The following is a 27,600-nucleotide window of genomic DNA, read 5'->3' as shown; positions in this document are numbered from 1 at the left end:
AAAAAGGTTCCAACAGACGCACCATATTTACAATTCCCATTAAATTACACATAAATAAATATATACATACATGAACACTGATTCCCTTATATAACCGTGAATCGTGTTGAAATTCCAAAAAAAAAAAAAAAAAAAAAAGAGAAGTTCAAGTTGGTCGCTTGGAGAGAGAGGAGAAGAGAGTTTGAAGCGATGACATGGAAATTCTCCAAGCTATTATTCACAATACTGATAGAAGAATTCGTCCATCTTTTGGCTTCTTCTTCTTCTTCTTCTTCTTCTTTTTTTTTTTTTGTCTCACAAAATTCAAATGGGTCGCTGGATTTCAGTCCATTGCTTGCAGCGCTTTAGATAAAAAAAAAAAAAAAAAGAAGGTGGTGGTGGGAGAACATCAGACGTCTTTTTTTTTTTGTGAGCAAACACACCTCTTCCACACCCCGGAGCTGTTCTTTTGTTTCTTTTTTTATAATAACAATAATAATCACGTTCGTACAGGTGCTGGAAGATTCTTCTGTCCTTTTTTTTTTTTTTTTTGCCCCCCCCCCCACCCTCTTCCCCCCCCCCCCACAGCGAATCCAAAAATTGGGTGTCAATAAACAAACAAACAAACAAACAAAAAAACAAAAAAAGATCGGCAAGTGGCACGACTTTCTCAATAGTATTTATAATATTTATATTGGATGGGTTGGGAGAGCCCAGACAAGGCGGGGGGTGAAGAGGTGGTGGGGGGGGGGGGGTTGCAGCAAAAAAAAAAAAAAAAAAAAAAAAAAGGGCCCCCGGGGATTTGGCCCCTTGATGGAAGAGGGGGGGGTGGGGGGGGGGGGGTATCACTTTCTGTGCTTCTCGTCTTTGTCGCCTTTAGTGCCGTTATCTGAGTGACTGTTGGGGTTGTTGTTGAGGTACATTTTGTCCATGGCTTTGATGGCTTCGGTCAGATAGTTCTGCAGGGCCGTGACGGCCGCGCACAGGGCCGGCGTGCCGAAGCCGTGCGAGATGAGGCTGAAGTGGGTCAAGCAGCTCTGGATTCCCGGTTCGAGGATGGGCTGCGGCCGCGAGTTCCCCAGCGGCGAGCGGTCCTGGGACAGCAGGTCCGTGAACTCCTTGCACACTTGCCTGCGGACACGCGACCGCAAAGGGCCTGTTAGTATGCAAATTCCGCAGCTCGTGGAAATAACGGCACATTTCTCCCTCGTTGGGGTTTTCACGTCACCTTTCAGTCACTTGACATGCACCTGCTACATTTTAAATATATATATATATATATATTTTTTTTTTTTAATTATTATTTTTTTTTTACTCTTGCAGACTAAAACGCGGTAGACACCCACAAAAATGACTGTATGCAAATATACATGATTGCGTCTTTATTATTATTTCCCCTCAAAGTGAATATCGCGTGACATCAATCAGGTGATTTTAAAAAAAAAAAATTTCTCTCTTTGTAGACTAAAAACAATGCCCTGCTAGTATGTACATATATCCTATGCAAAATGTTTGGATTTTATTTTCCCCTCAAAGCGAATATTACGTGACCTGTCCATCAAGTGACATGCACCTGTTACATTATTCGTATAGTTGTTACTTTTGTAAATCTTTATTTTTTGTGTCCAAAATGGCCTATCAGTATGCAAATGCATGTAAGTATGTCGTAGATACACGTAATTAGTTACTAGTGTCATAAATGATATTGTTCCTTCATAGCTAATATCACGTGGGACATGCACACGCGCCATTTAAAATGTGGTTTTTTTTTTTTTTTATTATTATTTTATTGTAATTTTTATTTTACTCTTCAAAAAACAGCCCGTTGGTTACACAAATACATCTGATTTGTTTCTTGAATAAAATGCAAAAAAAAAAAAACACAAAAAAAACGGCTGCAAATGCATGACCACGTGACCCACGAGGAACATTTCGACATTTCCCTGCTGTATTTTTTATGCGATTACTGTGTTTTTCATTCGTCTGTTTTAATTTGGCTCCGTTCGTTGTCTTCTTTTTTTTCCTTTTTTTTTTTTTGTTTTTTTTTCCAAACTCGAATATCAGGTGATCATCAGATGAAACGCACCTGCTCATTAAAAAAAAAAAAAAAAAAAAAAAGTATTCATTTGTAATCACAACTGTGTTCATGGATTAAAATCTAATGTATTGTTTTATATATGCATACATTTTATTTATTTTTTTGCAGGGCTTTGCCCCCACACACACACACACACACACACACACACACACACACAAAGTGTTCTGCATAAAACGTGCAGTTGTTTGTTCCAGATCGAATCAAAGCGGGGAGTGCACTTACTTTGTAGCCAGTAGCATATTTTTTCTTTGGACTTGTTCGTTTGGGTCGGAGTGTTGACGGTTTACATATTCGGCTACTGCTTTGGCGGGGAACTCGGTCTCGCACACGTAACCAAAATCCCTGGCGAGATGCACCGCTTCGCCTGACGACAGAGAAGCAAATGTGTGTGTGAGTGTGTGTTGGGGTGGAGGAAAAAAAAATATATATGTTATTAAATATGGGGACATCAAATCCCACAGCAGTTCACACGCTGGCGGGATCGAATGCAATCCAAAATGGCGGCACTGGCGTCACTTCGCGTGATCGAAACACAATCCTCGCCAAATAAATGCAATTGAAAGCTCGAACGGCGGAAGGTGAACAATAACTGGCTCGGAATACACACGCGATGTCACGTGAGCCGTCGCGGCGATGAACGCCAATTTCGCCCCGAACTCCGATTTCCCGTTCGAATTCAATCGAGTTTTTACTCCGTTGCTTGGAATTTCCTGCAGCAAACCGGAAGCAAGCGTGCGCTAATTGCCCAACCACACACACACACACACACACACTCCTCCACAATTCGCATTTACAATACAAACGAAATCATGAATATGGCATTGTGTTGTGCAACAATGATTAGCATCGACCTTGTACGAACTCGATTTCTTCAATAAACCTCTTTCCAAATAGGCTTCGCGCATATGCGGCGGAAATTTCAACATACACACACACACACACACACACACACACGAAGGTGCCATTCAAACGAGACGTTATTAATGTTTGGAGCAATAAATCAATTGACTTTTCGTCCACGTGGCGAGACGGCTCAGCGGCACCCAATAATTAACACGACAACACCGAGTCGCCCCCTCCGCGCGTAAAAGTAGGCCATGCAGCCGTCGACATGTCGGTGGAGAGCCACAGAAAAGCCACTAGAATTACCAGCACCGATCACACGCGCGCGCGCACGCACGCACACACACACACACACACACACACACACACACACACACACACCCTTCATGCTTTATTACTTGCAAGGCAAAGTCGCTCCACATTACACGCATGAGCGCATATGCTGATTTCCAACACAGAGAGGAGAAAAAAAAAAAAGGGGAAGGCTACATAGTGCAAAAAAAAAAAAAAAAAAAAAGCCAGCACCTGATATCGCGTTGTAAAACGTGATTTGCTGCAGCTCGACTCACCTTCTACTAGTGACGTCAGCAGGGTGACGTTGGCCGCCTTGCGTCTGCCTGCAGGTAGATTCAACCCGATTTTATCCAGCTTCTCCCTCAAGGATCTCCCTCCATTCTTGGACTTGGCCCTGGAACAGGAACACAAAGCGCACGTTCGGCGCGGTGGAATTTCCTGAGTGGGCTAATCGGTCAACAGCCCCCCCCCCCCCCACCGACCCCCCTCTTTCTTAATTGGCAATATGCAAATACTCCAAAGAAATCAAATGAAACAACTGTGCTAACTTGTTTTAATCCCTGCGAGCACAACATTAGGAATAAGGGTCCTCAAGCGAAGCGGCGGGGGCTGAAAACGGGTCCCGGGTCGATTTTTATCGGGTTTTCTCAAATCCAAAATATGTTATTGATCATCGGGCATGCATATAATGCCCTTCCCAATTGAAATAAATCCATGTCTGCTTTGTTACATTCTAGTGATGGGATGGATACGTGTCACGGCACGACACCGCGAAACTGCCAAATCTCGTCGGTTTATCTTATTTCGAGTGAAAACACCTGACGTTACTTTTTATAAGACAGTTTTGACTGACACTAACACTTGTCTTAAGATACAAGATCTTACTTTAATAATTTTTTTTTTTTCTTCAATTAAAAGAAGACATTTTGTCCCTAAAAGAAGTCTGCCAAATCTGCCAAAGTAATTTAGAATAGTATCGATTGACTTGATAAGATTCTTAAAATAAGAGCTTGTATATTAAAAGGAGTCTTTTTTTATTTGTATCTTTTTTTTTTTTTTTTTTTTGCAGTATGCACATGATACGATAGTAAGCTTGGGTCGTTTCTAATTTGGGTCTTCAAATGTGCCAATTTGTGGACACCCCCCCCCCAAAAAAATAAATAAATATATATATATATATATATATATATATATATATATATATATATATATATATAATTTTATATTATAATTATATAAAAAAAATAATAATAATAAATTATATATATATATATATATATATTTATAATTTCTTTTTTTTATTTTTTTAAGAAGCCTGGTGCAATACTGTGCAAAATGAATACACGGAGCCCCAGTTAACAGGCTGCAGCACTTCAGTCGACAGTTCACCAGAGAGCAATGTTTTCATGCGTAATGCCTTCAGTGGGCCTATTGAGCATCGGCTCGAAAGCGCCTCTATTCATTGGAGAGAAGGCGAGAGAGGGTGAAGTTAATATGGAATTTAACACAGACCCCTCCTGCTTTAAATGCAGCGGCGAGGTGTCATGCTTGGTCGATTTTAATTATTCTTGGTGCAGAAAAGAGAGAGAGAGAGAGAGAGGGAGAGAGATGTGTGGCCCACGTTGGTTTTTCTTTCTCACCTCCTCAGCACGCCGCCCAGCAAAGAGGCGTTGAGGCACTCGGGCGGCGAGAGGCGTCTCTGCACCTCGGCCACCGTCACCTTGTACTTGGACGTGGAGCTGAGGAGGGACAGGCGACCCGGAACCGAGCAGAACACCTCGTTCGGGTTGACCACCCCGCCGAAGAGGCCGTCCTTGTTGATGGGGATGCCGGAGATGTTGTTCTTGGATAAAGACACTGGACCTATGAGGGCCGAGGGAGGGAGGGAGGGAGGGGGGAGGTGGAGGAGGAGGTTAGAGGGGTGGGGGTCGTGCTCAGTGAATTTCATGCAATGCAAAGCCTTAACTAAATGAGATTGGAGGTTAGAGCAGCACATGTCGATACTCTCAGCAGCCTTCACACGCCAGAAGACAAATTGTCATTTTTTCCAAACAATAAATATGACCGTCCAAACCTCTTTTTTTTTTTTTAATCCCACAATCACCCACCCGAACACACACGCGGGGGCAACTGAAATTGGTCATGCACGTCGGGTGCGCACGATTCAAATGTGGTAAACTGACGATTTTCCATTTTGTCCCTCTTTCCCTCGACAATAATCAAATCATATATGTTAGTTGAACGCCTTGTAATCATGTGCAAGCAACGTACATGTTCCAATCGGTCAATTCAAGGGACTTTCTTCCGCCCCCCCCCCCCCCTCGGTGCACCACTGACGTAAAGGGTGTGATTTCAAGCCCCAAATAAATCAGCAAATCAGCCAACTAGGGCGGTGGTGGCTGCTGCTGCGCCGGCCTCCGCGCGCGCAGTAACCAGAAACCGGAGACAAAGAGGGCCTGCGTGTGCGCGCCTTTGGATGGATCAGTTGTGACATTAATGGCTCAGGGGAGCCTAATCGAGACAATGGGAGTCAAACGAACTCCAGAGATTACACATTTAAGAGGCCAATTATCTATGTTGCGGAGAGCAGATAGGGAGTGTGGAATCAAAACGCTGATACTACTACTACTACTAATAATAATACTAATAATAATAATAACGCAATACAAGCATTTGAAAAGGCTGCTGGTGAGCTCCAATTTGTCCTGACATTAACAATAAAAGACCCCCTCGCTGTATCGCACACGCGCAAGAGGCAGCATAATCCAAGGCAATTGGCTTTAAAATAGATTTGCAAACGCTCGCGATTATAGCAAACTGCCTTTCCATGCCCCCAACCCCCCCCCCCCCCCCCCGCCACCATTACAAGCGACACGCTCCCATCCTCCACGCAGCAGGATGCGCTCCAGCCGCGGCTCCCGACTTCCATTTTGAGCATTTGGACCGTGCAGCGCGATTGCCGCCACGCCGCTGAATCCGGCGGCCATTCGTGCAGCGCCGGGGCTCCGCCAAGCCCACCAGCCCCGCTCAACCCGTGCGCGCGCGCGTGACGCGAAACGCTGACAGTAAATTCCATCAGCGGGAAAGACGACGACGAGGAGGAGGGGGGGGGGGGGGGCGGGGGGGTGAAAAAAAGGTGCAGCCCACTTTGATGCACTTGGAAAGCATGTAATGAAAAATAGGCGAGCGCATATTAGGAGCAGTCAGGCATTACGGCGCCGAGTTCTCTGGAGCAGAATGCCGTGCGCGGGCGCGCGGGCGCGCGTGTGTGTGTGCGTAAACTTGCAGAAACATGCATGATCTATCTCGCAGGAAATTGCTTACCTTTTTTAATTACAGTCTGGTCGGGAATGTGAATTCCTTGATCCTCAACAGGCTGTGACAGAAACGCACACACACACACAAAAAGCACATTTAGGCACAAAGGCACTTGCGTCAATTACACCGACACGGAGCCTCTGCAGGCTTTTTTGTTTTTGTTTTTTTTGTTTTGTTTTTTTTGTTTAAAGGCGTCTTATAGTGCAAGACAATGTCAGACTTAAATAACGAAGCTGTGTCGCCCCACAATCCTGACCTGATTCCGCACGCAACTTCAAATCTAGATTGAATAGTAATTACGACGGCAGCCTATTAAAGGCCTATGAACTAATTAGAAGATTTGCGGTGTTTGTTTCCGATTAAAGACGGGAGAAACGGGGTTACGGACCGTTTTAGCACGCATTTTAGTCATCGCAGCACGTTTCTTTTTATGATATATATATATATATATATATATATATATATATATTAAAAGGGGGAAGAAAAAAAAACAACCTAATCGCACATTTGAAGCAGAACAATCCGATTGGAAGCAGAACAATGCGACATTGTGTTTCCATTTGGTTTAATTGCGTCGATGTCACTCGAATTGACTTCAGACGCGTGCACGTGGGTCGCGCGTCGTTCCAATGTGTTAAAGTCACATATGTGGCTCGGTTATTGTCGAGGGGAAAAAAAAAGAGTTTCATCACGTGTCACCAGAAACGGTGGAACTATTTTTGTTTTGTCGTGAGAAAAAAAAAAAAAGCGTACACTTTGTCATATAAATAACAAAAAAAAAAAGCGCATGAATTAAACCCACGCGCACACCGATTGTTTAATAATGTGTTGCTATTTCTATTTATTTTTTTTAAACTAACAACTTAATGATGACGGTGGAACTTGTCGTGCAGTATTACGATAGCAATTTCCCCCTTTTATTTACAAAAGAAAAAGAAAAGAAATCCCCCAAAAAGTCAAGAAATGAGGCTTACCTGGACATCTTCTAAAGAGTGAGGTATTCCATGGATTTGGATAGAGTCCGACAGTCCCGTGTCAATGCCGTGGCCGGACGGTAGGAGCACCTCCCTGCGGTAGTCCCGACACAGCTGGTGGGGCAGGCCGCGATGCTGGTGCAGCAGGCCGCTCTCCTGACTTTGCCTCTGGCCGGGCCATCCCGGATGCTGCGGTTGCGGCTGGGCGTGCAAGGAGTTGAGGGAGTAGGGGTCGTTGACGTGCGAGTAAGGGTCCTGAGACTGCGGGTAGATGGGCTGGTAGGGCGGGGGGAAGTACGGGGGCTGGAAGTCTGAGTTGGGCGTGTGGGAGAGCGGCGGCGCGCTCGTGTAGGGACTCTGGCCCACGCCGCCCAGCTGAGGTAGCCTCGCCGTCCCGTTGCTGGTGCCGTCGTGGCGGTCCTGGTGGGGTGGGGGGGGGGGGGGGGCGGGGAGGGTGCAAAGAGTCATCTCAAAAATACATATAAAGCACTTTATTTGTTGGCCTCTTTCACGCGAGGCCCGCGTTATTATTATTATTGTTATTTTAACATTCGAAACAAAAGGCAAACATTTCATCCACTCTTTACACTGGATTCAAAAAAATTAAATTAAAAGTCCTTTGAATATATTTAATTCGAACGTGTACATCGGTTGCACGGGATGAAAACGTGTTAAAGTAACACAAATGATGGGAATTATTTTCGAGGAAGTGATCTCAATTTGCCGCATTTTGCAAACGAAAATGAAGCACCTTTTTTGTTTTTTCCTCGCTCTGTATTTATTCAGAAAAGCTCAAAAGCAAAAATAGACATTCCACGCGTTTTTCCCAATGACGCACTTCTCTACTCACAACAAAGTCGTCATAAAACGACCGAATGATTACTTTGCGCACCAAATCCGTCAAACGCGACACGCCGATGCTCCAGCAACTTACCATGGCGGAAAAACTGTGCACTAACATCTTGAGATGGAATTCAAAAATAGATAAAAACAGGTTCAAAAACGTGAAAGGGATTTTACCAATCAAAACAAAATATTCCCCCCCTAGGGGAAAAAAAAAAAAAACAAAAAAAAAAACACAACAACAACAACTCTTGTCCCTTGCAAAAAAATCGCGATGGCCCCGCAGATCAGATTTGCGCCCCAGCAAGATGGCGATAATCCATTAGAAATAATAACTTACATCCCCATTGCCCTTCATTTGGATCTAATAAAAAGAAAAAGATTCAAGGGTGTTGGTGGATTTAAGGTTGGGAAACCTCCCGCCACCCCCACCCACTCCCCCCCCCTCAAAAAAAAAAAGAAAAAAAAAAAAAAAAAAAAAGAAAAAGTTGATCTTGTCTTTTTTCCTGCTATCACGGTGCCGCCGTCCCCGCGCTCGAGCGCATATTAGCCGCGTCTTCGTCTTCTTGGACTCCTCGCAGAGCCCGGGCACGGCGCGCCGCCGCTGTCGGAACACTTCAGTAGCACGCGGGCATAAATGAACGCAGGGTGGGGAGAAGCCCGAAAGAAGAGTCGGAAGTGCTGCGTGCAGCGGAGGACGCAAGTCAGGGGCGCAAAGTCTGCGCTTAAATGACGTCCATTGAAAGGAGGAATCCGAATATCTAATCGCGGAGCGAGAGAGGAGAGGGGGCAAGGAGGGAGAGAGAGAGAGAGAGAGAGAGAGAAAAGAGGGACATTCACTCGCCTCTGACGAATCAGAACGAGAGGGCAGGGAAGCGAGAGGGGAGGGGGTTTAAAAGGGTCCCAGGCCCAAACAACAAAACCACCACCTCCCCACACCCCCCCACCTCCAAAAAAAAAAAAAATGATGTGGACGAGAAGAAAGAAAGAAAGAAAGAAATGAAAGAAAGCAAGTGTGTGCACCTCTGAGGCCGGCTCATGTGTGCCTCCAGACCTTTTGTTTTCCACCTCAGACTCTGACACATCCTCCATGGAACTCCAATTAATCCACCGGGGACTCCCCCCCCAAAAAAATAAAAAGCATTTTTACAAACAAAAAAAGAAAAAGAAAAAAAAAGCTACAATCGAGTCTTCCGGGACCAGGCGCAACTTGTCCGCACGACCACACTCACCTTTGCCGACCAATCGCACATTTTTTTTTTTTTTTTTTAAAGTAGAACATTTACAAACACAAGCACAACGCGAACGCAAAGGTGGTTGTAAGCTTCTATTACACCCCCCCCCCCATTTCGCCCCCCCCCCCCCCCCCCCCCCACTGTCTGTCCTGTCAAGGCGAGCGTGCTCGGCAAACACGTCCAACTGGCTTCTCCACTCCCAAACGAGTCCCTCATATTGCTGCCTAACTTTGTCGATGCAGCCACTTAGTCACACATACAACACCGGCGCAAGCGGCGACGGCGGCGGCGGCGGCGGCGTGCTCTCGCCACTCAAACTGCACACTCTAAAAAAATAAAAAATACAAATTCAACAACAACGGGGATGTGTTACATACACCTGCCCACCACAAGTCCAAAAATATTGATTTTGAATTGTCACTTCAATATGATCGTTGCAGTTGCACAAGCGACAAATGCGATCAATTGACGCGACTTCCCTCGGAAATAATCACATATGTTGGTTTGAATCCTGCGCCACCGATGCACATTTGCGGATGAAGGTGCCCGTTTCAAATATTGCCCCCAAAAATGTCATTTCGAATTTCAAATTCGATGCAGTGCAGCATTTCAAACAGGAAATTGATTTTAGGATATAGACCTAGGAAAGGGAAGTTGTTGTTATTGTAGAACATAAAGTATTATTATTATTGCTATTGTATTCAAATACTGCTGCAACCTCTACGACTACTGCTACTCATAATAATAATAATAATAATAATCATGATTATTATTTTTGTAAGAAAAGCTTGTATAAAATGTGATCAACTAAAATATATGATTGGATATTTTTTTTAGGAAAACAGGGGCAAATGACTTCGGTTTAGTAGATCGTGTGCAACCCAAAATAAAGTACACGACTTTTTTTTGTTTTTTTTTCCTAGTGTAGCGGAAGTATTGTTGCAATTAGTAGTATTTCTGATGAGCACACCCCCCCCCCCCAAAAAAAAAATGCCCATGACCCCCTTTCACTTGTCAAAAGAATGTGATTTAAATAAGAAAAGAACAAGAATGCCGCGGAGTCAGCTCAATTTGTCAAACGTCGAAATGAATCCAAAGGAGCCCCTTACCTCGCAATCTTCATATTTAATGTTATCAGTTAATTTCCAGAGCATTTTCATGGGATGCCGAGGTGACTATTGAGTGAAGGTATCGCCCTGTTTCCCCCCCTCAGTCAAGTGTGCTCCCCGCTCAGCTCCAAAACTACTTTTGATCGAGCTGCCTCGCTTCGCCCTCGCTTATTTTTTTGGGTTTTTTTTTTTTTTTTTTGCTTTGGCCGTCTCGCGCTCTGAGGTCTCCCTCTAACGGCGAAAGTGGAGGAGGGCGAGCGCGTCGCTGCGGGCCTCATTAGCATATCGGTGGGGGGGGGGGGGGCGTTTTCAATTCACGCGCACACTACTTCCGCTCACGTCTCGCCTGCGACACCAATGGACATTGCGCAGGTATACAAAAAATAAATGAAATAAACTATGCACTTTGCAACTTTTTTTTTTTCTTTTTTTTTTTGGGGGGGGGGGGGGGGGGGGTTTGTTTGGAAAAGTTGTGTCCAAGCAGCACGTCTATGCAAATAGCAGCCACCCCACTTTGTCGTCAGCCTTTCTTTTTCAAACTGTTATTTTAATCCCATTGAGAGTGCAGCAGACCTTGTGAGTCTATTCTTACACTGTTATGGTAAAAAGGCTTCAGCCATTGCGGGCAGCTCTACAGGTTCATTGAGTACCTGGGAGGGTTTTTTTTTTTTTTTTTTTTTTTTTTAGTGGGGGGGGGGGGGGTCAATCATTAACACAACAACGTGGTCTCGTTTCATGTGAATGAGAGTCTGAAGGCAGCCTGGCTCGGCCCTGTCGCCGGCCGCTGAGCCCGCACCTCAGTTGGGCCTTCGGTGGGCAGACAGGTCGCCGGTCTCTCTCTGGAAGGCGTTGGCCCCTCTCCTTTTAAATCTGGATTAACATTTTTTTTTTTGGGGGGGGGGGGGGGGGGGGGGGGTGTCGAGGAGCACCCCTCCTGCCCTCCTTTAGTAGTTGTTATTAATGAGACGAGGAGCAACGAAACCGGCTGACAATGACAGCAATGCATGTGAGTGTCTTATTGCGACGTGAAATTTACACCACTGCACGCCCCAAAATCAATCAATCAATCAATCAATCAATAAAAAAAAATACTGCAAACTACAGTGGTAAATTCCACAATGTAACAAATGCATTTCAAAATCGCCATTTCGAAATGAAAGAATAGGTGCCACTCGAGTCCTTCAGTTAAAACACACGCCAACTATAAAGGAAAGCAAACAATTGGAAACAAAAAAAAGTAAAATATATTATCAATAATGTTTGAAGCCCCGAAGACGACATTTCACAGTCCTAACCGTGATGATCCATCCAACAAGTCGACACTTGCGACACTTTTGGCACATTCTGACGACCGAGCTTGCCTTAAAGCAGAAGTCGCACATACCTGCCATTCCCCCATTTTGCCCATAATTGACATTGTTCGCCTTCTTCGTCTCCTCCGAACTCTCGCTGCTTTGTTTCGGTCGAAGTGCCCGCGTCGTGTTATCTCATGGAGCCTCCAGTCTGAAAGTAAACGCCCCCCCCCCACCACCCCCCTACCTGGACCAGATCGTCTCACCTGGCCTCGGGAGGCAGACTGGGAAAAAAAAAAACGGCGCGGGGCTACCTGGCGACGCATGCGCATTGGGGCGGGTGTGGACGAGAAGTGAGCGTGGAAAAGGGAATTCATGTTGGACTCCTCCTGCATGTCGTGTGTGTACTTCCAGTTCGAGTTCCCTTAAACAATGATTCATCATAATGACACATACACATATCTAAACACATTTATTACGTATGTGTGTTGTATAATCATTTCTTTCCATTGCGGGTCTGCAGGAGCCTATTGCAGGAGACTTAGGGCGAGAGGCGGTGTACCCCCTGGAACAGTCGCCAGCCACTCGCGGTAATAAGTGATTGTTTTATCATGTGGGGTGGAATCTACATGACTGTACATTTTTTCTTTGCAGTGCATTTGTGATGACGAGCAGCCGTTTTTTTTTTTGTCACGTTAGAAGAAATTAAAAATTAAAGTTCAAAAGCTCCAAGGTAAATTGCCTTTGTGCGGGGGGGGGGGGGGGGGGGGGAGCTGTACTATTGTGACGTCATTATTTATTGCGCCACTGTTTATTTCTAATAGGTGGAGCGCCTCGGGCCGACCGTAAATGAGCTGCCATGGAGACGTGCACGCGCGCACGTCAACGCGCGCGCTCACGCGGTCTCACGCGCTCACACACACACACACACACACACACACACTTGCGCTCGTGGTGCAAGTGCTCAAAGCTTTTCATATGATTTATTACAATATTAGTCTTAATTATTTCATGCATTTTCTGTTCGTCTTTTTTTGTCTCGACATTCTTCTTTCTTTCTCTCACGTTCCACTATCGTGTTAATATTCCAAATGGAAATGGCACATTCGAACAGCTAAAAACTTTGGCGAATATTGTTTGAAAAGTGTCGGCTGTATCTTATTTCCTTAACTAGCAGCATTTGACTATCCAGCCTGTTTGTCAGCCAGCTTGTTATTCGCCAGGCCTGAGGCGTCTAAACCTGTAAACTAGCTTTAATAAGCGCCAGATAGTGCACCTCGAGCATTTTGTGCATCTATTCATATTCAAATGATTTATACAACAGTAGCACAAACAATGTTTTTGTATTTGTAGGTGTTTCTATTGTAATTTTTTTTAAATTTGCGTTTCTGTTGTTGTTGATTGGTTTTGCATCGACATCGACATCGATGTGACTGTACTTGTCAGGAAGATTTGTTTTTTTTGGAAAATATATTAATAGAAAAAAAATAAAACATTTAAACATGAGTTTTTAGATCTGAAATAACCAAATCTCTTGACTTTTTTACGTAGATTGCATCCGTCTCCTGAACGCAGCTTTTCCAGCGAACGTGTGCGACCCCAAGGTGAAGAAATGGTGCCGTTCTACCGCCACCTTGCGACAGAAAAGTGTAAAGGCATTGAAAGTGGCACCGAAAACGCAACTGAATTTGATCCTTTGGCGCCATCTTGTGCTTAAAAACAAATGGGGAATCATTTATATACATTTCACCGAAGGGTTGACGATGCACTGACAAAAAGTGTGTGTGCGTGTGTATGATGATATATATATGTATATATACATATCATCATCATCATCATCATCATCACCAGCCATTATCTGTCCACTGCAGGGCATATATATATATATATATATATATATATATATATATATATATATATATATATATATATATATATATATATATATATATATACAATCTGGAACGTGATTAAATGTATTATTTTTCACCTTGGGATTGACTGAATTATGTGATTGTTAAAGTTAAAAAAAATAAAAAATAAAACATTCTATACAGTACAGTGCAGAATTGTAATGGCTAAGGAAATGAAAACTCTACTTCCCATCATACATTTCGCCAAAGCATTTGCGTAACGACAATTAGTATCCGGGGGGAAACAAGGCGGAGGCAGCGACAGAGGACAAACCAGAAGAGCAAGGTTGTGTTTCTGTTTTATGTTACGACATTTCAGCATTGCATTGACTTTCTATTCGTGAAGTTGGAATGCTAACTCGCGTGAACGCGAAAGGTTTCGCTTTTTACACGTGAGTTAATATGTTGCTCAAATGCGGCAGTTGGCCTTATCTCATGCGAAATCAAGCAACAGTATGCCGCATCAGCGAATGACGTCGGAGGCTTACACCAGATATTAGTTGCCTATCGTATCTGCGAGTGCTGGATTATATTGTTAGGAACTCTCAAAGTTGGAGTATGGGTACAATTACTCGTGTATTGTAGCGCTCCATTACTATTGGTTGGCATTATATATGAGACCACTGTCTCAGAACAGCTTTTTTTTTTTTTTTTGCAAAGTTCCTCACAAAACCCAATTGGTTGAGGCGAATGGCTGCCACACACAACTTGAATTCATAAGAGCAGTTTGAATGTGGAAGTAGTGTGTGTTTCTAAATGTGTTCCGTATGTTGGATTGCCACTGACAGGTGTCAAACATGTCTGTGGACTGGGCGGGATACGGATACGCAGCCCTGGTGGCATCGGGGGGAGTCATCGGCTACGTGAAAGCAGGTACGCGTTAGTCAGGCGCCTACTTGACTCGTGCTCCGTGTCCAGGTTGTCACATGCAGGTGATGACCTCTCCTCTATGGCTTCTTCCAGGCAGTGTTCCCTCCCTGGCTGCTGGGCTTCTCTTTGGTGGTCTTGCGGGTGTCGGTGCCTATCAAATATCCAGTGACCCCGCTAATATTTGGCTGTCTCTAGGTAAGGATTATTATGAATGTTTTTATTCAATGGGTTTGCCTTTTTAAAGGTCGCATTTAGAACGTACCGATGGTGTCTTCTAGCTACTTCAGGTGCACTGACAGGTGTCATGGGAAAAAGGTTCTATGGCTCCAGGAAGTTTATGCCTGCTGGCCTAATGGCCGCTGCAAGGTAGCTCGCACCATTGGGACAAGTTCATTCAATTAGTCCGCTGTCAATATAACCTACTTTTCTTTGTATTCCAAGTCTTCTGATGGTGGGGAAACTCAGCATGGCGTTGCTAAACAAACCTCAGCAGTCCTGATGAAGACACCGTCTTAGCACATCTCTCACGTGCAGTCATAAAAATGAAGCGTCCGCTTTAATTGCTGCTGGTTAAACAAAAATATTATTATTTTTTTAATTCACCTAACAATTGCATACACCTGGTAGACAAAAGTATCAATTTCATTTCTTTGGAGTGTGAATTCGCTTGTATGTAATTAAACCTGATTTTGTACAAAAAGAATGAAATAAAGCACCAAAGTCCATATAGATATTTCAGACTCATTATAAGTTTGCTTTTATTCATTTATTTGTTTAAAACATACAAAAACAATTCCAATACATGATGTAAATTGATGCCTATCATATGCCATTAGAGTACAGACTTGTGCCGGCAGGTTATAAAGGTGAATAAAAACAGAGGCAACGTCATTGCTGTAAAAAAAAAAACAGTACTTGATAAGCTGTTTTTGCAACCGTTCGCTCTTGGACAAGGAATTTTGGCCCTCTGTATGCAGTGGCGGTTCTAGCCACACTGGGTCCACTGGTTTTTTTCAGGGGGGCCGGACTTCATCTAATGTTCAGTCTTCATAGAGGTTAGATTGCTGAGTGTACTTCTACCTTATTCGACCCCCTTTTTCAAATGGACTTCTTCTCAAAGACAAAGCACCTCCTGCACCCAACTACCGATTTCCACCGTACTTTGAAATCCAGTCCACCCTGCCGTGGACCGGCTGGACGGCGGGAGGTCTGGCGATGACATTCCCGGAAGTCTTCCCCAGAACGGAGTAGCTGCTCCCTTTCACCATCTGAGTTCTGCCTGTCCTCCTCTTCCATCCCTCGTAATCTGGAAGAAGATGCCAATCAGTGCTTCTGTTATATTAGTACATACTAAGTACTACTCAAGGGAAATCACAATGAACGTTGTAAATTCCCACTATACTAGACATCTAGTGCCAATTCAATCCCAGCAGCGGCTGTGTAGAAAGGTGACAATACCTTCATTAGTTTCACTCAAAGACGAGACGCATTTGGGCTTTGAGCATGTTATTTGGTCTTTTTTTATTTCAGGAGAAGAGGAAGGATTGACTGAAAGAAAGAGGGATAGAGAAAAACGTTCAAGTGAGTCAGTGGCAGTTTTTGATACGGGGCACACGGGCATCTGCCCCATGGCGGAAATCTCAGAGGGGCAGCACGAGTATAAAAAAAAATGGTATTCATTATTTTCAATATGAGCGGCGCTTGACATGTACTGTACGTAAAGTGACTTGTGATTGGCTGACACAAGGACTCTTACACTTCTCCACAATTTCGGATTGGCCGAAACACCATGACACTTGTGGCACTGTGTCATAACACTTGTCGGAATACGGCATATGGCCGCTGTGTGAAAATATCGAAGCAGAAGACTCGGTAGCGCGGTAAAGTCTATTTTCAAATACACTAAATCGAACGCTTGAATCAAAATATGTATTTTGGGCATTGTTGCAATGTCAGCGCTGAGTAAATATAGGAATCATTTTGTAATTGTCATCAGAGCGGCTGCCTGCTCAGGGAGTTATTCGTGGCAGAACTGCCACTGAAGTAAGTTCAAATCTGCATGCACGTGCTCGGAAACAGAAAGTTTGAAACTAGACAGAGCAGGGAAGGTATTTTCTGCAATGATCAGTCATTATCAGGCCACAACCAAGCTTTCGTCTGTTGGGTAGAAACACCCGAAAAGGAGTGTTTACTTCTGTGATGGGCGGCTAAAGGAGCGAGCTGGATCCTCTGTCCCACGGAGCCCACCTCTTTCTTTTGTAGTGAAGGGATGTAGCCCTTGGACAGGTTATACTTGGTGCTCACAAAATTCCCTGAAAAGAAAGCAAGAAAAAGAGGTGAGCTGGAGAAACAACCCTGCTACACGAAGCGTACGCAAGAACCCAAAAAGATTCGGTAGAATATCCGATCCAACATGCTCGAGGTAGTTAAGGTATGCTTTGAGTTTTACACAGTTCAGTCTGGTTTACCGCAACTCATTTTGGAACTGCTCTACACTTCCACAGAAGCAAACGTAGGCCCGACACCACTTTCATAGGCGGCAAATCAATTCTGTGGGCATCGTGATCGCACCAACATGCAGTCAAATAAGCAATGCCTGAAAACGTACGTTTTTCTCTGAAGCAACAATTTCCGGTGATCGAGATGAACTGCTCCTTGGCAAATATTCCAGTCAGTTCCAAATTTGAACAGGTTACAGCAGACAGACAAAAAAGTTAAAGTGCAGCCCATCGAACTTTAACTTGAACTACTTCCCTGAAATTCCCAGCATTGGAAAAAATGACGAGACACACCCAAAATTGTGAGATTTTCACCTTCTCTCCAGGTCTTACTTTAACAAACTCCTCATAGGGGGTTCATCTCACCCAGGTCCAATTTTGATCAAGTAAATTAAACACATGTAAAATTCTAAGGCATTTTAGTAAGGAGTTTTTAATCGTAGCGTGTGAGCAAAGTGTACTCCATTTTGTCGTAACATTAAACCAACATAGAGAGAGAGGAATGCCGCATTAATTCCACGAGGGAAATAAAGGAAAGCTAATTTTGGCACAACAACAGCATTTCTTTCAATTCACACACAACTTTGTAGAGAACGAAAATTCAAATGCTCTCCTAATAAATGCATTCGCTCGTAGGTGCATTGAAACAAATAATGTGGGCGAATATTTGCGGAATGCATATGCAACAGCCACCTCGAACCCAGACAGAGGGCAAGTGATTGATGTCCTTCAGCGTTTTAAGTGACAGAGTCAAAGAGCAGAGCCAATGGTTAAGATGGTTATCAGTGTCATTTCAGTTGGGAGCCATTTAAGGAACACTTGTCTTACAGCGAGCAGCCGTAATCTCATAATTAACAATGGAGATCGAGTAACCAAGCCTCGGAAGGAGCAGGCACAGCGGGGAGCGATATTGTGTGTCTTGTCTACATGACAAATGCATTTGGAGAGATCTCGAAAGTCACAGACACTACTCTGATGTCTCCTGTCGCCACTGCTGGGGTGACGGTAGCTGCATCATTACCATTTTTTGTAATTAAGAGACGCTGCGCAAACACAAGCGAGCACTGGGAAGACCAGAAAGCAACACAAAAGAATAGTCAAGGCGAGATGTAACAAATGCATGAACTATGGTCTCTGCACCACTCGTGGATAGAATGGGCCGTATCTCAGCAACATTGTGAAGATGGAAAAAACACAGTTAAAGTAATGTTCCCGATGTGTATAAGTTGAAGAGAAAGAGTTGAGTCAAACATAACACCCATATTTTTTTGCGGTGTCACTGGGTAATCGTACTTTTATCAAAACTCATCGTGATGTCCTTAAACAGATGCCTGTGTCTGGCTGGACCATTAACTAGCATCTCAGTTTTCTGAGGGTGAAGACGCAAAAAGTCATGGACGTGATTTTTGACTCTCAACAAGACACGCCTCCAGAGTAAAGCATAGTTAGATCCAAAGGCAATTTATAATAGAGTATTGTCAGCATAGGAGGAAAGCTAATGTCATATTAACTTACCATATCTTGAAGTGGCCGCATATAGCTACAGAACAATAAAAGGCCGGCTACCGATCCCTGCGGAACTCCGCAGGTAACGTTACCATACTCAGAGGTCACGTTGCCCTGAATTACACTGTGGCCTCTCTGAGAGATAAGCTCTAAACCAGGAAAGTCCTAAGCTTTAAAAACAGATACATGTTTTAAGGTGAACCTATAGTATAGTATATTCTGATGAATGGTACCAAAGGCAGCGCTAAGGTCAAGTAATAATGATGACATGTTACTGTCCATAGCAAGTAAAAGATCATTAGGCAATTTTGTGAGGGCCCTCATTAATGTACACACAGCACCCCATATTGACAGAAAAAAAAATGTCATTGTTGAAATATTTGCTGATTTATTTTTCATTCGGCTGGCCTGGGAACGTCTCGGGATGGAAAATGGATGGATGGATCACAAAGCCATAAGTATTGATACCCTTTGCTGTGACACTCATATACTGAACTCGGCTGCTGTCCATTTCTTCTGATCATCCTGCAGATGGTTCTACACCTTCATTGGAGTCCAGCTGTGTTTGATTATACTGACTGACTTGATTAGGAAAGCCACACACCTGTCTATATAAGACCTTACAGCTCACAGTGCATGTCAGCGGAAATGAGAATCATGAGGTCAAAGTTAACTGCCTGAAAAGCTAAGAGACCGAATTGTGGCAAGGCACAGATCTGGCCAAGGTTAGAAAAAAGATCTCTGGTGCACTTAAGGTTCCTAAGAGCACAGTGGCCTCCATAATCCTTAAATGGAAGACGTTTCGAACGACCAGAACCCTTGCTAGAGCTGGCCGTCCGGCCAAACGGAGCAATTGGGGGAGAAGAGCCTTGGTGAGAGACGTAAAGAAGAACCCAAAGATCACAATGGTCATTATGGCCAAACAGTTCCATTTTAGTTTTCTCAGACCACAGGACATGTCTCCAAAAATGAAGGTCTTTGTCCCTGTGTGCATTTACAAACTATAATCTGGCTCTACCCAACCCCATTTTGGAGTCATGGCTTCTACCTTCCATGTTGGTACAGTACTCGTTTCGCTGTGGATAATGACACACTCTTACTAGCTTCAGCCAAGATCTTCGCAAGGCTTTTTTTTTCTCTTTTGTTCTTGGGTTGATATGCACATTCCGGACCAGACTTATGCAAGTCCACAATTCTCTTCCTGAGATCTTGTCTGATTTCTTTTGACTTTCCCACGATGTTACACAAAAAAGCGGGATGTTTCAGCTGTGCCTAGTTCTAATACGTCCACAGATGTGTCTCTAATTAATCTAATTAATTGATCAATAACCCTATCAGAAGCTTCCAAAGAAATGACACAATCATCTTGGTTTTCCCAAATTGTTTTAAGGCATACTAATCTTACTCTATGTAAACTTCTGACTTTGAAGAAAGAAATGAAAAATTGCCCTAAAAATCCTTCTGTCATAATTCTGGCATTTAGCAAATCGAACTAATCAGGAACAGTTTAATTTGACTTATTCCAGACTGTGAGAATAATAAACTGTCTTTTTATGTAATTGTATTGTATGCAAACATCTGGTTTCAACTGTATCTATGTTTAGGGCGGTTGCCATCCATCCTCAGCAGTCCCTGTTCACTACAGAACTTAGCCAGCCACTGATTAAGCAAGAATGAGCTGGTAAATCTCTAATCTTTGCCAAGGGACCAGATATAATCACTAATAATATGGGCACTTCGGTGGGACCAGTGGACCGCCCTGGGTCCCTTGGTTTGGGTGGTGTCCTGTGCGCTGGGCCGTTCTCGAGTGGGGGTGGGCCCCCCCTTCTCGCCTGGGCGTGGCGGCGTCCTCGGTCCCCGCTGTGCTGGCACAGCAATTCCAGGACACTTCTGACGGTTATCGTGCATGCGAGATGTCAATTCACTTGCATGTGTCCAAAGACACACACCCCTGGGACTCAGTTGCTTGGTGTGGGGCCACTTTCTAATTGCTATAAATAACTCTTAGGACCAAACCTCACTTGCACTTTATATATATATATTTATATAGATGTTTAGAATTTACATAGCCACCCTCACCACCCACCAGTTGTACGGCCAGGTCCACTATCCTTGTCCTGCCCCTGTCCTGTCTTGTACTGCCCTGTCCTATATTGTCCTGTTCTTCCCTCACAGGGTGTAGCACTACTGCCCCGTACAATACTAGAATTCAATGACATTGTATTATGCATGTCATGATTTATTTTGCTTATCTTTCTTATAGCTAGTTCATTTTCTTTCTGCCACTCCCCTTTGAAACCTTGTTCTGTACAACTGAAAATTTCAATAAATATCCATCATAAAAATAAAAAAACAACAACAACAACATAGTGGCAGTATTAAAAAACTCCATTGTTGCATAGTAAAACTATTAAGTTATGACACTTTTTTAAAGTACTAATATTCTAGTTTTCCGGCATAAAAGGGTTACAGATTCTCTGTTCTGCTTTACCTAACAGCCGAGTAGGACAGGTTAAAAAAGAACAAGAACAAACAGTGGTCTTGCTGGAGGAGGGAGAAAAGTGATGATGAGGCTAAGTGGTGGGTCCCAAAGTGACAGGACCCCAGAGCCGTGCTGAATGACACAATTCAATTCGATTATTAAGAAGTATAGCCCAATAACTGTTGTCCAATCTAAGTAAAGTCATTTTGTTCGGTCCGAAACTGAGGACCCTTGGACAGCACACATCCAGCAGCCCCCGATGAACAATGTCTTCATTTATATCATGATGACTTCTTACCCGAGTTGGCTCTGTTGACAGATAATGCCGCTCCAATGGGAACAAGTGGCTTGTTTACAGCGTACGAGGAGTTCTCCCACAAGTCCCGTAACGTCATACCACTCAAGACCTTTTCTCCTGACGTTGCCCGAGTCTTGCCGATCAAACCTTGAAAAACAGACATCCACAATCGAGCAACTTGGCACATTAGGCTGTAGATTGATTCGGAGTCAAGCAGTCCTACCAGGCAGGTATCTCGAGTGGCTGAGATAATGCTGGCGTGCTGCAGATCCTGGGAGATTGGGGTCCACTGGACCAACCTGAACATTGTTCGGTAGTTTCGTTATAGTCCTGAAGGAATACAGAGGTTTATGCTCCGTGGCCCTGCATGATGACAATGTGAATAGATGAAAATGTGAATTGCAGTTTTCATGCAGATGAATCTTGCCAAATAAATCGAGATCTCTACAATCTGCGGCTGAGCTTCATCACGTACTGTGGCCGAAGTTTCTTTGAGTTCCTCTCCTCATCCGAGTTCCCCAAACTAGGTTTCTTGAAGTGAGAAGCAGCCGTGTCTGACTGATCAGAATCCTCCCAGCTCTCTGGGGTCGTTGCTGCAGTTTGGCCCCAGCGGCGTCTTCCATTCTTCACCACGCCCGGTCCGCCTAGACCAATTTTGTTTTCATTGCCCATTGATGCTTCTTTCTGAGGACAGTGATACATTGGTGTGCATACAAGAGAGTCAAAAGGCAAGTCAAGCATCATTCTACAGATGAATGCAAGCTCAAAGTGGGGCTCACTACTTGGTTGATGCCACCTGGTTTACGTGCAGCTTGAGGCAGGATCATTTGCTGCACAGGTTGATGCTGATGGGTGCCTTGGGGAGATTTAGAGGTCTTGGCTTCCGAAGAGGACTGTTTGGGGTCCACGTTAGAATCTGAGACCTGCTTCTGTATTATATGTCGGGCCTGCGCCTTCTTGGCTTCTTGGCTGTGAGGACGAGGACCCAAGACCTGTCCGACCTGGAAGTATGGGTAACGCAGGGCCTATCCAGATAGGTCAAAGAAACATTCTATCAACATTGTTTTCTGGCACAGATAAGCCTGCTCTTCCATACATATTGTAATCTGACTCATAGAAGAAGGTGTGCTTTGTGATGCTCTTGTGTTTACCTGTACAGCAGTGGGTCTTTTTTTGGGATCCCACTGCAGCAGGTCCTTCATCAGCGTAATCGCCTCTCTGCTGGCATTGGGAATGAGCGTCTTCAGGGGGGTCGGCACACATTGAGGGAATCGAAAGTTCATGGCTGAAGCCAGTTGGTAGCCCTCTGGCCAATCCAGCTAATGAAGAAGACAATAAAAAAAAAAAGCTTTCTGGTCCATTCATCCATCTTCTTCTATGCTTATCCCGTTCAAGATCTCGACAGGGGCTGGAGTCTATCCTAACTGACTTACTGGTACACAGTCGTCGGGTTAATGTCAATGGAGCATTAAGTAGGAATCGAGCCCAGTCACGTAATTTCACATAATTTCAGCTTTGTGAACCACCGCACTACCAAATGGCCCAAGATTTAAGTTATGACACTTTTAAAGTACTAATATTCTAGTTTTCCATTCATAATTGGGTTTTGGATTCATTTCAGTGTGCAAATGTGTCTCACCTTCTTGACCGTGCCTAGGACTTGGCAGATCTTAAAAATTTCATCCACTTCGCTGTTCCCAGGGAAAAGAGGCCTGAGTGTATAGAGTTCTGCCATGATGCATCCCACAGCCCACAGGTCAATAGGAGAGCTGTAAGTAGATGACCTGAGCAGAACCTCTGGCGCTCGGTACCTCGGCAGAGCAAACAATCTCAGTTCAATACAAGAGAAGACCACTGATTGACAACACTGTGTGTGTATGTATATATATATATTTTTTTTTTTTTTTTTAAAGGTGAGGTTCTCACCATCTTGTCGACACATAATCAGTATAGGGAGGTTTGGAGCGGATCTCCCGAGCCAGTCCAAAATCTGCTATTTTGACCAGTTCTGGGCCCGTGCACAAGAGGTTTTCTGGCTTCATGTCTCGGTGGAAGAAACCTGCAATCAATATTTTAGATTGTGCAGGAGTGAAAGTTATGGAGGTACTACATGAAAAAAGAGGCCTGGACAAAAAGTGAAACATCGATGCTGACGATCAAATATAAAAATATGAATATGTTGTCACTGTAAATTTATGGATATTTTGTCCAGCTCTCTTTTGCTTCAAAGCCTTAACATTTCTCAAAATACACTACAATTTTCATAATCACTAAAGTGGAACCTCTAAAGTCAAAATAAATGTAATATGTGACAGCGGTTGACGTGGAAGTTTTTCTAAATTCAAAACCAAATTTTCCCACGAGAAGAACTGACTTGATCTCATTGGTTGCAGGTTGAAACTGCCGTCAGACTGTCACAAACCTGAATCAACTCCCAAGGTGATGTATTAGGTCAAGTTGGAGCAGTATTACCTGCCCAACAAGTATAAATGGGAGTTAACAAATTTTGCAAAAAAGCTTGTTCCAAATCTCTTCTTCTTTTTTTTTTTATTTTTTTTTTTACCATTTTTACCAGAAGCTTCTGGTTAAATTCCAGATTTGACCACTTTTGCGACATTCAACTTTGGATGTTCCACTGTATGTACAGCGGATCCTAAGTCAAGCCGTTGAGCAAATTCTAACAAATCCAACTGGACAATTCCTACTTTCAGAACAGGAAATGGAGACTTACCATGCTTATGTACAAAAGCCAAGCCAGCTAACACTTGAAACATGATGTTCCTAAGTTCATTCTCTGAGAACATCTTATTTTCTCTAACATGGGCCCAAAGACGGAAAGAGGAAGAAAAACAAGAGCCATCAGACAAAACGTAGTCCACAGTCAAGAAAGGGACATGCAAATTCAACGTGTGGAAATATGACCCTGAATGTACTTTTTGTACAGTTGCATTGTTTTTCTTTCTTATCGCTGCTAGACTGTGGAAAAAAAGTTGACCAGAAATAGCCAAGAGTTCAGTAAATCAGAGCAGCGATGGTGACTTCATAAACTACAAGATTCCATCAAGTGATCAGGAATTGTACCCAATGAAAGTCCATGTTCCATGGATCTGTGATTGCCCAATTATTCGACATTCAAACCTGAGAGGGAATCTTGCAGTGCGACGCCACTCGTTTGGAATTGCCGGTCTTGACGGGACCCCAACGCACCTACCATGTTTGTGAATAAATGACAGGCCTTGTAATATCTGAAAGCTTATGTTTCTTATCACTGATTCGGGGAATAATTTCCTTCTGTAAACATAAGATTAAAAGAATCCCCATGAGTCAGGCTAGTATCAATCATCACACATTTGATTTTGGAATCTTTCATGTCAAGTGTGGTGATAATGGGAGGAGCGTCCTCGCTACGCCATATGTACTCCCAGCAATTGCGTCGTCACTGTGTGCGTAATATTTGATTTCTTTACCTGTCTTTCATGAGCTGATAGAGGTTCTCCTTCATGTATTCAAATACAAAGTACAGGTGATCGTTCTCCCTGATAACTTCCTTCAACTTCACAACATTCGCATGGTTCAGCTTCTTCAGCGACTGACAAATAGAAAGCCGTCGTCCTAAGTCTATTCTGAATAATAGTCATTGACAATCAGGTCCCTCACGACCAGATCGTCAGTTTTACACTCAGTAGCTAACGTGCATACGTTCATAAAATATAGAAGCATCCTTACCTTCACCTCTCTTAGGTTCATGCATTCGTCCCATGAATAAAACTTCCTCTTCATTCTATGAAAGAAAGTTAACATTTTCACCTCAATTTGTACTCTGCTGTCAATGATGTGCTCAGAAAGAAGCATTTTGTGGTTGCAGGCTAAGACAGTGCGTCGGACTGCATGTTCTTCTGTGGGAGGAAACCGGAGAGAAGACCGTACTCCACACAGGAAGGCCGCAGCCCAGATTTGAACCCGCAGCCTCTGAACTGTGAGGCGGATGCGCTAACCAGAATTGATCAACACCCTCACCTCTTAATAGCAACGAGTTCTCCGGATTCGTTGCTTCTCCCCATCAGCACGCTGCCGTAAGTGCCGTCACCCAGCTGCTTCAGGGTCGTGTAGCGGTTCATCGTGTCTCACAATGGTTTCATCAGCTTAGCAAAAGTCATCTCCGCTCGTAGATCAAAGGGTTGAAACGTCTCCTCTCTTCTTCCAGGAGAGTTCATCTGCACCTTTCCAGGGAAGTTGTTTCGACGAGGCAGAGCAAAGCGCTGTGATTCAAAAGTCATCTCGGAGGGATGCTTGATACGGGTCACCGCAGCAAGCCTACACGCTTTGTACAGGCATACATTTATCATCAAATATTACAGAATATAATTGACAAAGTAGCAAATGCCGTCTCTTGTCTGTGTCCCGGTGACAATGGTTCGGGAAATGCACAGCCGACGTTGCCGGCTCTCAGCGGATCAGGCAAGCTGTAAGTGAGAAAGCCTACTTTGTCCCAACATATAAACTTTCTTTAGTTAAGAAAGTATTGTACGTTACAAACTATCGGGGCCACGCTGGAAAGAAAGAAGTAGTTCTTACAAGATGGAAGAGAAACAGACAAACACTACGACAAGAAAGAACAAAAAAGCATGGAGTAGCAAATAGGGTTTGGTGAAACAGGTCGCAGTTTTGATGAGTCGAAATCCAACAGCTGCCGTCTTTCTCTAGAAACGACTGTTAACGAGGCTCTGAGATGACATTTTTCCAATACAAATTAGCCCAATAAAAAGGCCAATATCAGTACGTGCACTTCTTTCTCCGGAGACGTTCAAACATTCGCAAACTGTAGCATTGGATCGATTCATCCGTGATATCGACTTTATTACTCACACAATCACGACTACCCTCATATTCATATTTCTTTTCGTCGTGAAAGATTACACCTTCGCCAACTCCAACTCGTAGTATTATTTGCTTTTGTCTTTAGTGTGCCCCATTACTCCTACTGGCTGCTAAACCAGTCAAACTAATTTAGTTTCCTATCAATAGACTGTCGCCCTTGGCGTCCGATAGCAACTGGAGAAACATTATTGGGTGAATGAGAAATTCTGGAGGTTTTTTGGTTGCCTTTTTTCCTACCCTTTAAAATGTTGGAGCCCAGGTGCAGCCGGTGGACAGCTGGCCTGCACTCCGCCCTCACATATGGCAACCTGTCGTTAGGAGGATTTCAAGGGAATTAAGATCTGCCCGCGTTACATGACATTAGGTTGCTAATCGAGGTCAATTGTACTGGAAACCTTCATGCAAAATAAACTATTGCCAATGGAGCGTTAAAAAACACATTTTGCTCTCGTGCGATAGGTTGCGGATGAAAGCAAAAACCTCCACCCGGAGTCATTGAACCAAAGAATTGTGCTTCTAAATTCAGCAGAGGAGCATAAAGAATCATTCGTTTGCGTTTGACAGCTCGGCCAGTCATTCAACAAGTTGCAAATATTTGGAACTCACAGGCGTTGCCTTGTTTCCTGCTCGTTGTCTGCTGCCCGCTGATAGCGACGCTTGCGCTCACACCTTTCCGTGTGCGTGTGCGTGTGCGTGTGCGTGAGCGCGTGCTCTCCATGGCAACGGACGCGCGAGTGACGCTTGTTTATTCCTGGCGGGTGACGACGCAATGCATTGCGGGACCTGGGTTTTCAAACAGTGACGCATTTTATTTTGTCTTTTGGTTTTGGTTTAACGACTCAATACCTTCATTTATTATTATTTATTGCTTTTGTTTTTCGACACGTAGCAAAAATTGTACCTCTAAAGCTATTATGTGGCATTGCTTTACAGGCATTTCAAAAAAAACATGTTGTCAATAAAGTATGTTTAAAAACGTACAAATACCAACCATCTGTGCACTTGCAGCAAAAAAACAAAAAACAAAAAAAAGAAATTGCACAAAAAAAGTGATGACAAGCAGTTAAAGTAATTCATTTATACTCTTGCCTCTTCTTGATTTCATTGCTACGAGACCATTACCTGCTTTACGTGCATACCAAATTAGACAACACCATATTAACAATTTAC

The 27,600-nt window shown here is 43.7% G+C and overlaps 3 protein-coding genes and 1 long non-coding RNA gene across 8 annotated transcripts; 2 read left to right on the top strand and 2 right to left on the bottom strand.

Moving 5' to 3' along the window:
* Window positions 1-770: 770 nt before the first annotated feature.
* tfap2a (transcription factor AP-2 alpha) lies at window positions 771-12,256 on the bottom strand. 3 transcript variants are annotated; one of them, XM_061758001.1, is made up of 7 exons: window positions 12,078-12,256; window positions 7,507-7,926; window positions 6,539-6,590; window positions 4,855-5,077; window positions 3,490-3,608; window positions 2,300-2,441; window positions 771-1,110 (listed from the first exon to the last, which is right to left on the bottom strand). In XM_061758001.1, exons 1-7 carry the CDS (start codon window positions 12,108-12,110, stop codon window positions 825-827), a joined length of 1,275 nt encoding a protein of 424 aa, XP_061613985.1. In that variant the 5' UTR covers window positions 12,111-12,256; the 3' UTR covers window positions 771-824. The 3 variants fall into 3 exon arrangements, with proteins under 3 accessions (XP_061613985.1, XP_061613986.1, XP_061613987.1); XM_061758002.1 differs by lacking the exon at window positions 12,078-12,256 and adding an exon at window positions 10,694-10,851; XM_061758003.1 differs by lacking the exon at window positions 12,078-12,256 and adding an exon at window positions 8,441-8,782.
* A 2-nt stretch (window positions 12,257-12,258) lies between these two features.
* Window positions 12,259-13,850, top strand: LOC133470101 (uncharacterized). 2 transcript variants are annotated; one of them, XR_009785855.1, is made up of 4 exons: window positions 12,259-12,385; window positions 12,509-12,575; window positions 12,640-12,718; window positions 12,810-13,529. It is a non-coding gene; the product is annotated as an uncharacterized LOC133470101 (long non-coding RNA). The 2 variants fall into 2 exon arrangements; XR_009785856.1 differs by lacking the exons at window positions 12,640-12,718; window positions 12,810-13,529 and adding an exon at window positions 13,537-13,850.
* A 251-nt stretch (window positions 13,851-14,101) lies between these two features.
* tmem14ca (transmembrane protein 14Ca) lies at window positions 14,102-15,501 on the top strand. Of its 2 annotated transcripts, none has more exons than XM_061758011.1 (5): window positions 14,102-14,184; window positions 14,687-14,771; window positions 14,862-14,963; window positions 15,047-15,134; window positions 15,210-15,501. In XM_061758011.1, exons 2-5 carry the CDS (start codon window positions 14,696-14,698, stop codon window positions 15,265-15,267), a joined length of 324 nt encoding a protein of 107 aa, XP_061613995.1. In that variant the 5' UTR covers window positions 14,102-14,184; window positions 14,687-14,695; the 3' UTR covers window positions 15,268-15,501. The 2 variants fall into 2 exon arrangements, with proteins under 2 accessions (XP_061613995.1, XP_061613996.1); XM_061758012.1 differs by having other exon boundaries at window positions 14,165-14,290.
* On the bottom strand, window positions 15,498-27,267 carry mak (male germ cell-associated kinase). Its single transcript, XM_061757999.1, has 14 exons — window positions 25,570-27,267; window positions 25,279-25,333; window positions 25,020-25,141; window positions 24,284-24,366; window positions 23,479-23,611; window positions 23,192-23,363; window positions 22,704-22,871; window positions 22,332-22,577; window positions 22,028-22,236; window positions 21,776-21,915; window positions 21,553-21,699; window positions 16,961-17,080; window positions 16,227-16,316; window positions 15,498-16,074 (listed from the first exon to the last, which is right to left on the bottom strand). Exons 1-14 carry the CDS (start codon window positions 25,668-25,670, stop codon window positions 15,911-15,913), a joined length of 1,950 nt encoding a protein of 649 aa, XP_061613983.1. The 5' UTR covers window positions 25,671-27,267; the 3' UTR covers window positions 15,498-15,910.
* Window positions 27,268-27,600: the final 333 nt, after the last annotated feature.

This window comes from Phyllopteryx taeniolatus, chromosome 20, assembly GCF_024500385.1.
Source record: "Phyllopteryx taeniolatus isolate TA_2022b chromosome 20, UOR_Ptae_1.2, whole genome shotgun sequence".
NCBI lineage: Eukaryota > Metazoa > Chordata > Actinopteri > Syngnathiformes > Syngnathidae > Phyllopteryx > Phyllopteryx taeniolatus.
This window is presented reverse-complemented; position numbering and strand designations above follow the sequence as displayed.

Coding starts and splice junctions, on each gene's coding strand:
- tfap2a (XM_061758002.1), bottom strand. CDS start 10,744: ATGAAAATGCTCTGGAAATTAACTGATAACATTAAATATGAAGATTGC. Junction 5,078..6,538: donor CCAGACTGTAATTAAAAAAG/GTAAGCAATTTC, acceptor CGGCCCTCATAG/GTCCAGTGTCTTTATCCAAG. Junction 2,442..3,489: donor GCTGACGTCACTAGTAGAAG/GTGAGTCGAGCT, acceptor CTCTGTCGTCAG/GCGAAGCGGTGCATCTCGCC.
- tmem14ca (XM_061758011.1), top strand. CDS start 14,696: ATGTCTGTGGACTGGGCGGGATACGGATACGCAGCCCTGGTGGCATCG. Junction 14,772..14,861: donor CATCGGCTACGTGAAAGCAG/GTACGCGTTAGT, acceptor GGCTTCTTCCAG/GCAGTGTTCCCTCCCTGGCT. Junction 14,964..15,046: donor TAATATTTGGCTGTCTCTAG/GTAAGGATTATT, acceptor GGTGTCTTCTAG/CTACTTCAGGTGCACTGACA.
- mak (XM_061757999.1), bottom strand. CDS start 25,670: ATGAACCGCTACACGACCCTGAAGCAGCTGGGTGACGGCACTTACGGC. Junction 22,237..22,331: donor CAGGTGGCATCAACCAAGTA/GTGAGCCCCACT, acceptor CACTGTCCTCAG/AAAGAAGCATCAATGGGCAA. Junction 21,700..21,775: donor CCACTCGAGATACCTGCCTG/GTAGGACTGCTT, acceptor CTGTTTTTCAAG/GTTTGATCGGCAAGACTCGG.